This window comes from Hypanus sabinus, chromosome 9 (assembly GCF_030144855.1).
Source record: "Hypanus sabinus isolate sHypSab1 chromosome 9, sHypSab1.hap1, whole genome shotgun sequence".
In the NCBI taxonomy this organism is placed as follows: Eukaryota; Metazoa; Chordata; class Chondrichthyes; order Myliobatiformes; family Dasyatidae; genus Hypanus; species Hypanus sabinus.
The window spans coordinates 88,159,690-88,172,905 of record NC_082714.1 but is presented as its reverse complement, the minus strand read 5'-3'; the positions used below and the strand labels follow the sequence as shown (position 1 = coordinate 88,172,905).

At 54.1% G+C, this 13,216-nt stretch overlaps 1 protein-coding gene across 1 annotated transcript in view; it reads left to right on the top strand.

The window, feature by feature from the left end:
* The first annotated feature begins 1,663 nt into the window (after positions 1–1,663).
* Positions 1,664–13,216, top strand: part of LOC132399582 (DENN domain-containing protein 4B-like) — a 148,484-nt gene continuing 136,931 nt past the window's right edge. The window contains 2 exon segments of the mRNA XM_059980094.1: positions 1,664–1,822; positions 11,741–12,050. Coding sequence (XP_059836077.1) covers positions 11,758–12,050 — 293 coding nt within the window. The 5' untranslated portion in view covers positions 1,664–1,822; positions 11,741–11,757.

Here is a 13,216-nt window from a genome sequence, read left to right as displayed (position 1 = left end):
ACAATGTAAACACACTAGAAGGATTATATACATGAATACAACTATATTAACATAGATTTCAAAATTATATAAAAGGAAATTCCAGCTGTGCACAGGAGCATTTCAGTTACCGTGCAGCTGTGCGCATGTGCAGCTTAGAGGAGGTTAGTGGTCCGGGGGGGGGGGGTTTAGTGGTCCTGAGGGGGTAGTGTTCCAGAGGGAGGTTAGTGGTCCGGTGGGGGGGGGGGGGTAGTGGTCCTCGAGTGGTCTGGAAGGTTAGTGGTCCGGGGGGAGGGGTAATGGTCCTGAGGGGGTAGTGTTCCAGAGGGAGGTTAGTGGTCCGGTGGGGGGGGGGGGGTTAGTGGTCCTGAGGGGGAGCAGTGGTCGGGGGGGGGGTAGTGGTCTTCGAGTGGTCTGGAAGGTTAGTGGTCCGGGGGGGGGGGGTAATGGTCCTGAGGGGGAGCACTGTGCTGCTGCCGCAAACGTTTTATGTGTCAGTGATAATAAACCTGAATCTGATCCTTCTAAAACTCCAGACGCTCCATAGTTAACTGGTTCATTCCCAGGATCAGTCTTGTAAACTTCCTCTGCCCCCATCCCCAATACATCCTTCCTTAGATAAGGGGTCCCAAAGAGCTCATAATACTCCAACTGCGGTCTGACCAACCCCTTCCCATCAGTACATCCTTGCTTTTATATTCTCCTCCTCTCTACAGCCGACACGCTAGGAGCAGGAGAGCTCTGGCTGGCATTGAGAAGCACAAGCCCATCCCTGCTGCAAAGTCTCCAGGCGGATTGTGTCCACCCCCTCACAACACCGTGTCGACCCCCAGGCCTCTTGCTCCAACAGTCCATCAGTCAATTGAGAGTCCGCATCACTCGAGGCGAAAGCAACATCCCAAATTCTAGATAAAGGATTCCTCCTCCCGACCGGCGGCGGCGCTGCGGAAGCGCATCCGAGCCAGCGTACTGAGTCCTCCCAGCCGCTGGCGGCACTGCCGACCAGCTCCTGAGCCGGTCGTGGTACAGGCTTCTTGAAACGGAAAATTCTGGAAACGCGCAGCAAATCAGTCTGTGGAAAAAGAAGCGTATGATGTTCCAGGTCGGGGACCCTACGTGCGGCGAATCGCCTCGAACGGTCAGTTTGGATGCTGTTCCGCGCTGCTGGCGATGTAATAGGTCTTCGAGCCTCTGGCGGCGCTGCCACCGAGTTTCTCCCAGCCGGTGTGGGTGTAGTGATACCTCCCATTCACTAGAGGCGATGCGACGTTCATTCCCAGGAGTGTGATGATACTCCAGCAGCGCTGCGACCCCTTTCCCTCCGACGGAGAGATGCAGTGATTCCTCCTATTTGATAGAGGCGCTGCGACCCTCCTCTCCGGCTTGGGGGGGGGCGGTGAGGGTGCAGTGATAGCTCCCGTGCAAAAGTAAAAGTGCAACTGCGGCTTTCCTCTCTAGCGTGGGTAGTTGCATGATACCTCCCGTGCAGAGGTGGAGCTGCGACCCTCCTCCCGGGCGAGGGGGTTGCAGTGATACCTCCCGTGCAGAGGTGGAGCTGCGACCCTCCTCCCGGGCGAGGGGGTTGCAGTGATACCTCCCGTGCAGAGGTGGAGCTGCGACCCTCCTCCCGGGCGAGGGGGTTGCAGTGATACCTCCCGTGCAGAGGTGGAGCTGCGACCCTCCTCCCGGGCGAGGGGGTTGCAGTGATACCTCCCGTGCAGAGGTGGAGCTGCGAACCCTCTTCCCCGGAAGCGGAGCCCCCCAAAACACCACGGCCTTAGAGACTGGGAGGGAGCCGAGCAGCGGCATGGAGTCGGAGTTAGAGCTGGAGCTGGAGGTGGAGGTGAGCAGCGAGCCACTGCCCTCAGCCCGGGAAGAACTGCAGGCCCAGGCTCCGGTCGCCGGGCTTGCGAGGACCGGCCGGCCTTAGCTCAGGCGCATTGCCTCAGAGCAGCGGGACCGCCTCCCCCATGGTCCCACCCCAGGGCGCCGCCTCCTCTCCCTGGGGTCCCACCCAAGGCACCGCCCCTTTCCCCGGATCCCACCCAAAGACCCCGCCTCGCTCCCTGGGGACAAATGCCAAGGCACCGCCCCTCTCTCCGAGGTCCCACCTCCAAGGTGCCACCCCCCCTCAAATCCCAGGGCACCGTCCCCTCTCCCCTGGTTCCAAGCCCAGGGTGCCACCTCCTCTCCCCAGGTTCCCACTTGAGGGTGCTGCCTCCCCCGGAATGCTTCTCTTCCCTTTTCCCCTGGTGCTGCAATGCAATTGATGAACCTGGTCCCTCAACACCCCAAGGTGCTGGTTCTCCCAAGGGTGCTCACTGTGGAACATCTTGCAACTCCTCTTGGGTGTTGCCACTCTCCAGGGTGTCTCTCTGGGAGAGGGAGGCGGATCTTTCAATTTATAATCCTCACCCCTCCCCCAAACCCAACCCGTCACTTCCTCTCTTCTTCCTGTCTACCCCCCTTCTCTGTGCCAACTCCCCCAACCCCCTTTGCCACAAAATCGAAGCAGCTTCCCATCACCAAGGGGATTCCCTCGCACCTGCATGTGCGTCAGAGAATTATTCACTGACTCGGAGTCATAAGGTTACGTACAGGGCTTGAGGCGGTTAGGCGTGATGTTCTATACAGCAGAACAGCCCGGCCACTCTTATTTCCAGTCCTCACCCTCGGGCACGGTCACTTGCTGTCTGTTCCGGTTCGGCTGAGTAAGGGACACAATTCGGGTTCAAAGCAAAATCCCTTAACGTGTTCAGACAGATCGCCGCATCTCGTGACGGGTCAGTAGCAAGGGAGGGGTGAGGGGAGGGGGTCAGTTGCTCAATTTCCTGCCGTGATTTTGAGTTTGGTTTGGAATTCGGTGCTGTGCAGAGGGGTTGGGGGAAGGGAGGAGGGAAACCAGAACCGATAGTGGCTTGACGAGAAGTCGCAGCCTGATGTGTCAGGACACGTCCGTGGCTGTTGTCAGCGAGAGGGGAAGCTGACTGTTCAGTCTCCTATCCGAGAGTTTGACGGCTGCTGAGGTTATGGGACAGGGTGAGTACTGTTAGATGTGGCCATCGCTGTGTCCTCATCTGAGATTGGAGTAGATGTCCCCTATCCGTGTAAGAACCCTTTGCGCTCGTCTCCTGGGGGTACTCCCGCTGAGGGAGTGAATTCTGTAACTGCTGCATCCTAGTGGGAAACAGATCTCTCCTTTTCCCTGCGATCCCTTCTGTTTCAAAGAACAGGTATTTCCTTCTCTTACCCCCGTCAACTCCTGAGATACCTTTCTCACCTAGCAGTGGGTCTCTCCTCTCTCCAGTGCCCCCCCACCTCAGAGACAGACCGTACTTAAACACTTAGGGAGGGCTGTTGATGTGGCTTGTGCCTTGAGAGAACGGGGTACAACGTGAAGGGGTGCCGATGTGACCAAGTCTAGGACTTCACTGATCTATCTATCTATCTATCTATTTATTATTGAGATGCAGCACAGAACAGGCCCTTTGAGCCGTGCTGCCCAGGAATCCCCCAATTTAACCCTAGCCTAATCATGGGACAAGTGTCAATGAGCAGTTAACCTACTAACCAAAATGTCTCTGGACTGTGGGAGGAAATCCACGCTATCTCGGGAAGAACGTACCAACTCCCTGCAGGCAGCGCTGGGAACTGAACGCTAGTACTGTAAAGTGTTGTGCTACTTCGAGGCGCAAGGCATTGGTTGAACCACATTTGGGGCACTGTGAGCAGTTCTGGGTCTCATATCTCAGTAAGCATCCTCTGGCATCGGAGGAGGTTCAGGAGAATGATCGCAGGAATGAAAGGGTTAATCTGTGAGGGTTCTGAGACTGAACCCTCTGGAGTTCAGAAGAATGAGGGGAAATCTCATTGAAACCTACCTTGGCCTAGATAGAGCGGATGTGAGGAGGATGTTTCCAATCCTGGGAGAGTCGAGGACCAGAGGGCACAGCTTCAGGATGCAAGGACATCCCATGAGAATGGAAATGAGGAGGAATTTCTTTAGCCAGGGGCTGGTGAATCTATGGAATTCATTGCCTCAGGCCGCCATGGAGGTCAAGTCCTTTCGGATATTTAAAGCAGCGGTTAATAGTACTTGATTTGTCAGGGTGACAAAGGCTACAGGGAGAAGGCAGGAGAATGGGGTTGAGAGGGATAATAAACCAGCCATGTTGGAACAGTGTAGAGGGCTCCACTGAATGACCTATTGTTTATTTAATTAGCAATAAAACACAGAGTAAGCCTTCCTGGCCCAACCCAGTAAACGACGACAAATCCGATTTAACCCTAGCCTAATCACGGGACAGTTTACAATGACCAGGTAACATACCTGGTACATCTTTGGACCGTGGGAGGAAACCAGAGCACCAAGGAGTTAAAAAGAATGCATTTTAACAGGGGGGGGGGTGAATGTCCAGACTCCTCACAGAGGACTCCAGAATTTCGGGCTTTGAAGAGGAGCAGCACTGTTGGAGCGTGTGACGTCTCAGATGCAGGTGCTGTTGAAATGTGTGCGTGTACACGTGTGTCTGGGTTCTGTTACTGCGGAGTGGGCTGTAGGGCAGGGAGAGTGAGCTGTCAGGGAACACAATGGACAGACTGTCTGTGGCCCTCCTCCGGAGGCGCGAGGCTCAGGCACGGGCTCACAGCTGGTGTTGCTTCGCAGTTCCACATCACCCACTCCCAGGGCAGCTCTGAACATGCAGCTTAATCTGACAATGCCTCCGCTGCTATAGCTGAAACTAGCATCATCCTGGTCTACGTCAGTCAGTCTCTCCCCCTGGGCTGTGGGACGAGTCCTGACTATCCCCAGAGTGAGACAGATTTAATCACTCAGTCATCAGTTCAACTAATCTAGGATACAGGTCTGTCACTGTATAACACGGGGGTACAGTACCGGTGGGGTCGGGTCTGTCACTGTGTAACACCGGGGTACGGTACCGGTGGGGACGGGTCTGTCACTGTACAACACTGGGGTACTGTACCGGTGGGGACAGGTCTGTCACTGTATAACACAGGGGTACAGTACCGGTGGGGACGGGTCTGTCACTGTGTAACACCGGGGTACAGTACCGGTGGGGACGGGTCTGTCACTGTGTAACACCGGGGTACAGTGCCGGTGGGGACGGGTCTGTCACTGTGTAACACCGGGGTACGGTACCGGTGGGGACGGGTCTGTCACTGTGTAACACCGGGGTACGGTACCAGTGGGGACGGGTCTGTGACTGTGTAACACCGGGGTACGGTACCGGTGGGGACGGGTCTGTCACTGTATAACACCGGGGTACGGTACCGGTGGAGATGGGTCTGTCACTGTGTAACACTGGGGTACAGTACCGGTGGAGATGGGTCTGTCACTGTGTAACACTGGGGTACTGTACTGGGGGGGTCGGGTCTGTCACTGTATAACACCGGAGTACAGTACCGGTGGGGATGGGTCTGTCACTGTGTAACACTGGGGTACGGTACCGGTGGAGATGGGTCTGTCACTGTAACACTGGGGTATGGTACTGGTGGGGACGGGTCTGTCACTGTATATCACCGGGGTACAGTACCGGTGGGGACGGGTCTGTCACTGTATAACACCGGGGTACGGCACTGGTGGGGACAGGTCTGTCATTGTATGTCACTGGGGTACGGTACCGGTGGAGATGGGTCTGTGACTGTATAACACTGGGGTACGGTACCGGTTGGGATGGGTCTGTCACTGTGTAACACCGGGGTACGGTACTGCTGGGGACGGGTCTGTCACCTTATATCACCGGGGTACAGTACCGGTGGGGACGGGTCTGTCACTGTATAACACCGGGGTACGGCACTGGTGGGGACAGGTCTGTCATTGTATGTCACTGGGGTACGGTACCGGTGGAGATGGGTCTGTGACTGTATAACACTGGGGTACGGTACCGGTTGGGATGGGTCTGTCACTGTGTAACACCGGGGTACGGTACTGCTGGGGACGGGTCTGTCACCTTATATCACCGGGGTACGGTACCGGTGGAGATGGGTCTGTCACTGTATATCACCGGGGTACGGTACCGGTGGGGACGGGTCTGTCATTGTGTAACCCCGGGGTATGGGACCGGTGGGGACGGGTCTGTGACTGTATAACACCGAGGTACGGTACTAGTGGGGACGGGTCTGTGACTGTATAACACTGGGGTACGGTACCGGTGGAGATGGGTCTGTCACTGTATAACACCAGGGTACGGTACCGGTGGGGATGGGTCTGTCACTGTGTAACACCGGGGTACGGTACTGCTGGGGACGGGTCTGTCACCTTATATCACCGGGGTACGGTACCGGTGGAGATGGGTCTGTCACTGTATATCACCGGGGTACGGTACCGGTGGGGACGGGTCTGTCATTGTGTAACCCCGGAGTATGGGACCGGTGGGGACAAGTCTGTGACTGTATAACACCGAGGTACGGTACTAGTGGGGACGGGTCTGTGACTGTATAACACTGGGGTACGGTACCAGTGGAGATGGGTCTGTCACTGTATAACACCAGGGTACGGTACCGGTGGGGATGGGTCTGTCACTGTGTAACACCGGGGTACGGTACTGGTGAGGACGGGTCTGTCACTGTATATCACCGGGGTACAGTACCGGTGGGGACGGGTCTGTCGCTGTATAACACCGGGGTACGGTACTGGTGGGGACGGGTCTGTCACTGTGTAACACCGGGGTACGGTACCGGTGGGGATGGGTCTGTCACTGTATAACACTGGGGTACGGTACCGGTGGGGACGGGTCTGTCGCTGTATAACACCGGGGTACGGTACCGGTGGGGACGGGTCTGTCGCTGTATAACACCGGGGTATGGTACTGGTGGGGACGGGTCTGTCACTGTGTAACACTGGGGTACAGTACCGGTGGGGACGGGTCTGTCGCTGTATAACACTGGGGTACAGTACCAGTGGGGACGAGTCTGTCACTGTGTAACACTGGGGTACAGTACTGGTGGGGACGGGTCTGTCGCTGTATAACACTGGGGTACAGTACCGGTGGGGACGGGTCTGTCACTGTATAACACTGGGGTACGGTACCGGTGGGGATGGGTCTGTCGCTGTATAACACTGGGGTACGGTACCGGTGGGGACGGGTCTGTCGCTGTATAACACTGGGGTACAGTACCGGTGGGGATGGGTCTGTCACTGTGTAACACTGGGGTACGGTACTGGTGGGGACGGGTCTGTTACTGTGTAACACTGGGGTACGGTACCGGTGGGGACGGGTCTGTCGCTGTATAACACTGGGGTACGGTACTGGTGGGGACGGGTCTGTCACTGTGTAACACTGGGGTACTGTACTGGTGGGGACGGGTCTGTCGCTGTATAACACATGTACAATACCAGCGGGGACTGGACTCATCATATAAAACTGGTACTGTCATGGTGGGAACAGATCTTTCACTTCATAACACTGGAGTACGGTACTGGTGGAGTCATTTTGTTCTAGGACTGACAGGGCAGGCAGGGTGTGTCCTCATTCTCCCCTGTCTTCCTCCCCCTCCCCCTCCTCTGTAAGCAACAGGCCTGACTTCCTCTGTGAGACTCCCTGGCTTCTCAAAATGCAGAAGTGAGCTGCCCTTTACCCGCTTTGTTCCTATTTTCGTGGCACTGACCCTGTATCCCGGCAACGCGTATCCGCTGCTGTAACTTTGGGCTTCCTGGGGCCACCCTCTCCCCACCCAGATCCAACCCCTTCCTGGCTCAGAATGAGAGGGAAGTGGGAGCCATTTCATTCTTCTCAGTTACCCTTTGTAATGCAGTTTATTACTGTTACGTACCCCGTAACTGGGTGTTAGACCAGCAGAGAAAGAAGAATCCGTTGGAGTCTGGTGGTACCAAACTAAAGGTGTTTATTAGTGAACTCTCAATACAATATCAAAAATGCAAATATACATATAAAACAAGTTAGCAGTAATAAACCTAAAAGTTGAGGAATAATAATAAGCAATAATAAACAAACTCTATCGATGTCTAGGGGTAAATGAATTGTCATAGGAAAGTTTAGAGTTCAGTTCATAAATGCTGAAGTAGTTATGGTTGTTGTATTGAAATTGTTGGAGAGAGAGAGAGCGAGCGCGATGTAATAGCAACAGCTGCGACAGGCAAACCTTTTGTGGCTTTCTTAATCCGTCGTGTCGTTGTGGCCATTCAGTTGTGACCCCTCTTTTCTTCAGCTAGACCATTCTTCTGTGGTGGACTCATCACTCTGGCATGAGTGGACACACACACACAGAAGTCCCCACCGGCCCTGCTGTAACACTGTGAGCTTTACTGACCGGTCTCCTGGTTCGGTCTCCGAAGCCCCCACCTTTCTGTGGGTTCCCAACACTCAGTATCCACTGGTGTGTCTCAAGGGTGTCTCTCCAGACCTGTCTTTTATCCCCACTCACGGGGTCTCAGCTATCCATCAACTCTGAATGACTGTGTCCATCAAATCAGGCCACTCCTGCTATCGCCTGAGGACTGTTACGAGCAAAGTATAGTCCTTGTAGTGGAAGGTAAATAATCCAGGAAGAGTCAAAATACAGTAAATCAACAGTCTCTCTCCCCCTCTTATCTGTAGCAGATGTTCTTGCCTGGGCTTCATCTCTCTGTCATGAGCAGCATAACAACAGCAATAGTTCGTAGTTCTCAGGAGGGGGGGGAATGGTTAACTCTGCACCCCATTGTCCATCACTCATAACAATCACACTGTGGGCACGAGTTGTTAACATGAATGATTTCTGTGCATTTTCCATCTACACCGACTTACTGTCAATGAGACTCAAATTAGGGGACATAGCCTCAGGATTTGAGGGAGTAGATTTATGACGGAGATGAGGAGAAACTGCTTTACCCTGAGAATCAGAGTGAGGTTTATTATCACAGACATATGTAGTGAAATTTATTTGTGCAAGTACAGTATAATACCTAAAAATTTTGAGAAGCACATATGATGGGTTCTAGTTTCTTTGGACACCTTGGGACCAGTACATTTTGTCTGCCCCAATGAGCTAAAGTTTCATGGAAATAGCTAAAATATACAAGAAGGATAAACAACCATTTAACTGAGTAAAAAATGAAATACAGAGCAAATTAGGTCTCTACAAATGCTGCAATGAAACTGTGTATTAGTTTCTAATAGTTATTGATGGAGGAATTTGTCCAGTGTACTCTGCTGTCTTCTTTAGTTTGACTGTAAGTGAACGAACAGAGCAGAGATTCCTAGTTTGTTTTTTGTTATTTATTCATTTATGGGAATGTGGGCATCGCCAGCTAAGCCAGTGTTTATTGCCCATCCCTAGTTGCCCTTGAGAAGGTGGTGATGAGCTGCCTTCCTGAACCGCGGCAGTCCCTGAGGTGTGGGTACACCCACAGTGCTGTTACGGAGGGGATTCCATGACTTTGACCCAGTGACAGTGAAGGAACGGTGATCTGTTTCCAAGTCAGGATGGGGAGAGACTTGGAGGGGATTTCCAAGTGGTGGTGTTCTCGTCCTTCTGGATGGTTGTGGTTGGAGATGGTCATTGCCTGGCATTTTCGTGGCTCGAATGTTACTTGCCACTTGTCAGCCCGAGTCTGACAAGTGGCAGATAATGGATAATCTTCATTTCATTATACCGTTCAATCTGACTGGCGATACCTTCAAATGTACTGTAGTTCAATTGTTTCATTTTCACTCCTGGCTGTTTCTGGCATCTCCAAGCCCCAATGCTTGAAACCGCAGTGAGAAAACCAGTTCTGAAAAAGGATCGGGTGCTTCATCTGGATCAAGATGAATATGGCAGAGCTCGTCATCGAAATGTCGGCTATGATTCACAGCCGTACCAGGCTGGAAGCCTGAGAAGCATTTATTCGTTAAAACACTTCTGAATTGCCTTGCCATTTATATCTTGCCAGCTGTCAGAGGCAAACTGTACTTACTGCCTGTGCTGCTTTTTGAGTCCGTGTCATTGGCCTGAATAGAGAACAAAGCAAGCACACACAGCGGATGCTATTTAAAAATTATGATCCCCGCCACTTGGTCCATTCCAGATGTTGAAGCCCCCTCGATCTGCCTGTCACAGAATAGAACCCCCCATTGCTCTGCCTGTCCTAGACATAGACCCCCCATCGATCTGCCTGTCCTAGACATAGACCCCCCATTGCTCTGCCTGTCCTAGACATAGACCCCCCATCGATCTGCCTGTCCTAGACATAGACACCCCATTGCTCTGCCTGTCCTAAACATAGACCCCCCCATCGATCTGCCTGTCCCAAACATTGACCCCCCCATCGATCTGCCTGTCCCAAACATTGACCCCCACCTCGATCTGCCTGTCCCAGACATTGACCCCCCCATCGATCTGCCTGTCCCAGACATTGACCCCCCCATCGATCTGCCTGTCCCAGACATTGACCCCTCCCATCGATCTGCCTGTCCCAGACATAGAACCCCCCCATTGCTCAGCCTGTCCCAGACATAGAACCCCCCCCCATCGATCTGCTTGTCCCAGGCATAGACCCCCCATTGCTCTGCCTGTCCTAGACATAGAACCCCCCCCCATCGATCTGCTTGTCCCAGACATAGAACCCCCCCCATTGCTCAGCCTGTCCCAGACATAGAACCCCCCCCCCCATCGATCTGCCTGTCCCAGACATAGAACCCCCCCCCATCGATCTGCTTGTCCCAGGCATAGACCCCCCATTGCTCTGCCTGTCCTAGACATAGAACCCCCTCCCATCGATCTGCTTGTCCCAGGCATAGACCCCCCATTGCTCTGCCTGTCCTAGACATAGAACCCCCCCCCATCGATCTGCTTGTCCCAGGCATAGACCCCCCATTGCTCTGCCTGTCCCAGACATAGAACCCCCCCCATCGATCTGTTTGTCCCAGGCATAGACCCCCCATTGCTCTGCCTGTCCTAGACATAGAACCCCCCCCCCATCGATCTGCTTGTCCGAGACATAGAACCCCCCCCATTGCTCAGCCTGTCCCAGACATAGAACCCCCCCCCATCGATCTGCCTGTCCCAGATATAGAACCCCCCTCCCATCGATCTGCCTGTCCCAGACATAGAACCCCCCCCATCGATCTGCTTGTCCCAGGCATAGACCCCCCATTGCTCTGCCTGTCCTAGACATAGAACCCCCCCCATCGATCTGCTTGTCCCAGACATAGAACCCCCCCCATTGCTCAGCCTGTCCCAGACATAGAACCCCCTCCCATCGATCTGCCTGTCCCAGACATAGAACCCCACCCCCATCGATCTGCTTGTCCCAGGCATAGACCCCCCATTGCTCTGCCTGTCCTAGACATTGACCCCCCCCTTGATCTACTTGTCCCAGACATAGACCCCCCATTGCTCTGCCTGTCCTAGACATTGACCCCCCCCTCGATCTACTTGTCCCAGACATAGACTCTCCCCGATCTGCCTGTCCTAGACATAGACCCCCCCACCTCGATCTGCCTGTCCCAGACATAGACCCCCCACCATCGATCTGCTTGTCCTAGAATAGATCGCCCCCATTGATCTGCTTGTCCTAGACATTGACCCCCCCGATCTGCCTGTCCCAGACATAGACCCCCCCCAATCAATCTGCCTGTCCCAGACATTGACCCCCCCCCATCGCTCTGCCTGTCCCAGACATAGACCCCCCCATCGATCTGCCTGTCCCAGACATTGATCCCCACCTCGATCTGCTTGTACCAGTCATAGACCCCCCCCCACCCCCCATCGCTCTGCCTGTCCCAGACGTTGACCACTTCTTGTTTTGTCCATCCAGATGTTGCATGAGTAGCAATGGCGGAGGAGAGTGCCCCTCAGCTGGCCGACTACTTCGTGGTTGCAGGGCTGACGGAGGGCTCAAAGCCGCTGGAGGAGGGCAGCCACCGGCTGGCCCGCCCGCTGGAACCCATCTCCGACGTGGCCATTATCATCCGATCGTTGGGAGAGGAGGTGCCCGAGGGCTTCACCTGCATCGAGACCACGCCCAGCGGCCAGCCCGCCGACCTCAGCTCGGGCCTCCTCACCCCCTCGCACATGTACCTGTGCTACAAGCGGGGGCGAGGCAAGGCACCGCTCATCGACCTCGGGTCAGTCTTGACTGCATCTGGGTGTGCGGTGTGGGGAAGGGGCAGTGAGATGGGCTGAATGGTCCGACCTTTGCTGCTGAAGTTTCTCTTTCTCTCTCCCCTCCCCCTCCCCCACCCCAGCTGCTGCATGTACAGAGTTTGTACGCTCTCCCTGTGACCGCGTGGGTGTCTCCGGGTGCTCCGGTTTCCTCCCACACTCCAATGATGTACTGGTTAGTGGGTTAATTGGTCTCATGGGTGCAATTGGGGGCCGCATTGTATCTGTGAATGGGAAAAAGAAAGCATTAAGTACATCAAGGGAGTAAAGAGGAAAATAGAATGCAGAAATGAGGAAATCTGCACAAAAATGCAACTGCAAATGCTGTGGATCAAAGAATATGTACACAATGCTGGAAGAACTCAGCAGGTCAGGCAGCATCCATGAGAAAAGAGTAGCCAACGTTTCGGGCCGAGACGCTTCATCAGGAATGGGTGGGAAGAGAGGACCGAAGCCCAGTAATGGAGATAGGGGAGGGGGAAGGGCTAGAGGCGCCAGGTGGAGAACCAGTCAGAGGAAGGATAAAGGGGGGAGGGGATAAGCATGAAAGATCTGTAGAGGTAAAGGAGCAGAAAGTTGAAAGGGGAGAGAGGCAGAGAGTGACCTGGGATAGGGGGAGGGGGAGAGAATTACTGGAAATTGGAGAATTCAATGTTCATACCACCAGGCTGGAGGCTACTCAGTTGGTAGATGAGGTGTTGCTCCTCCAGCATGAGTTTGGTCTCATCATGGCAGTAGAGGAGGCCATGTATGGACATAACTAGATGGGAATGAGAGGCAGAGTTGAAGTGGGTGGCAACCGGGAGGTCCTGTCTATTGTGACGGACGGAGCGGAGGTGCTCGACAAATCTGCAGATGCTGGAAATCTGAACAACACACACAAAATGCTGGAGGAGCTCAGCAGGCCAGGCAGCATCTATGGAAAATAATTGAGTCGAGGTTTTGGGCCGAGACCCTCTGGCAGCACACCGTAAAGGGGAAGCAGAGAGAGAGGGTTCCACTAAACTACTGTCCAAGGGAAGATTTAAAATTCTTCAGGGTAGGCATCCCTAAAGAGACTTTGCAGTGTAGTAATCCAAATACAAACAAGAGAAGATCTGCAGATGTTGGAAATCCAAGCAACAGACAC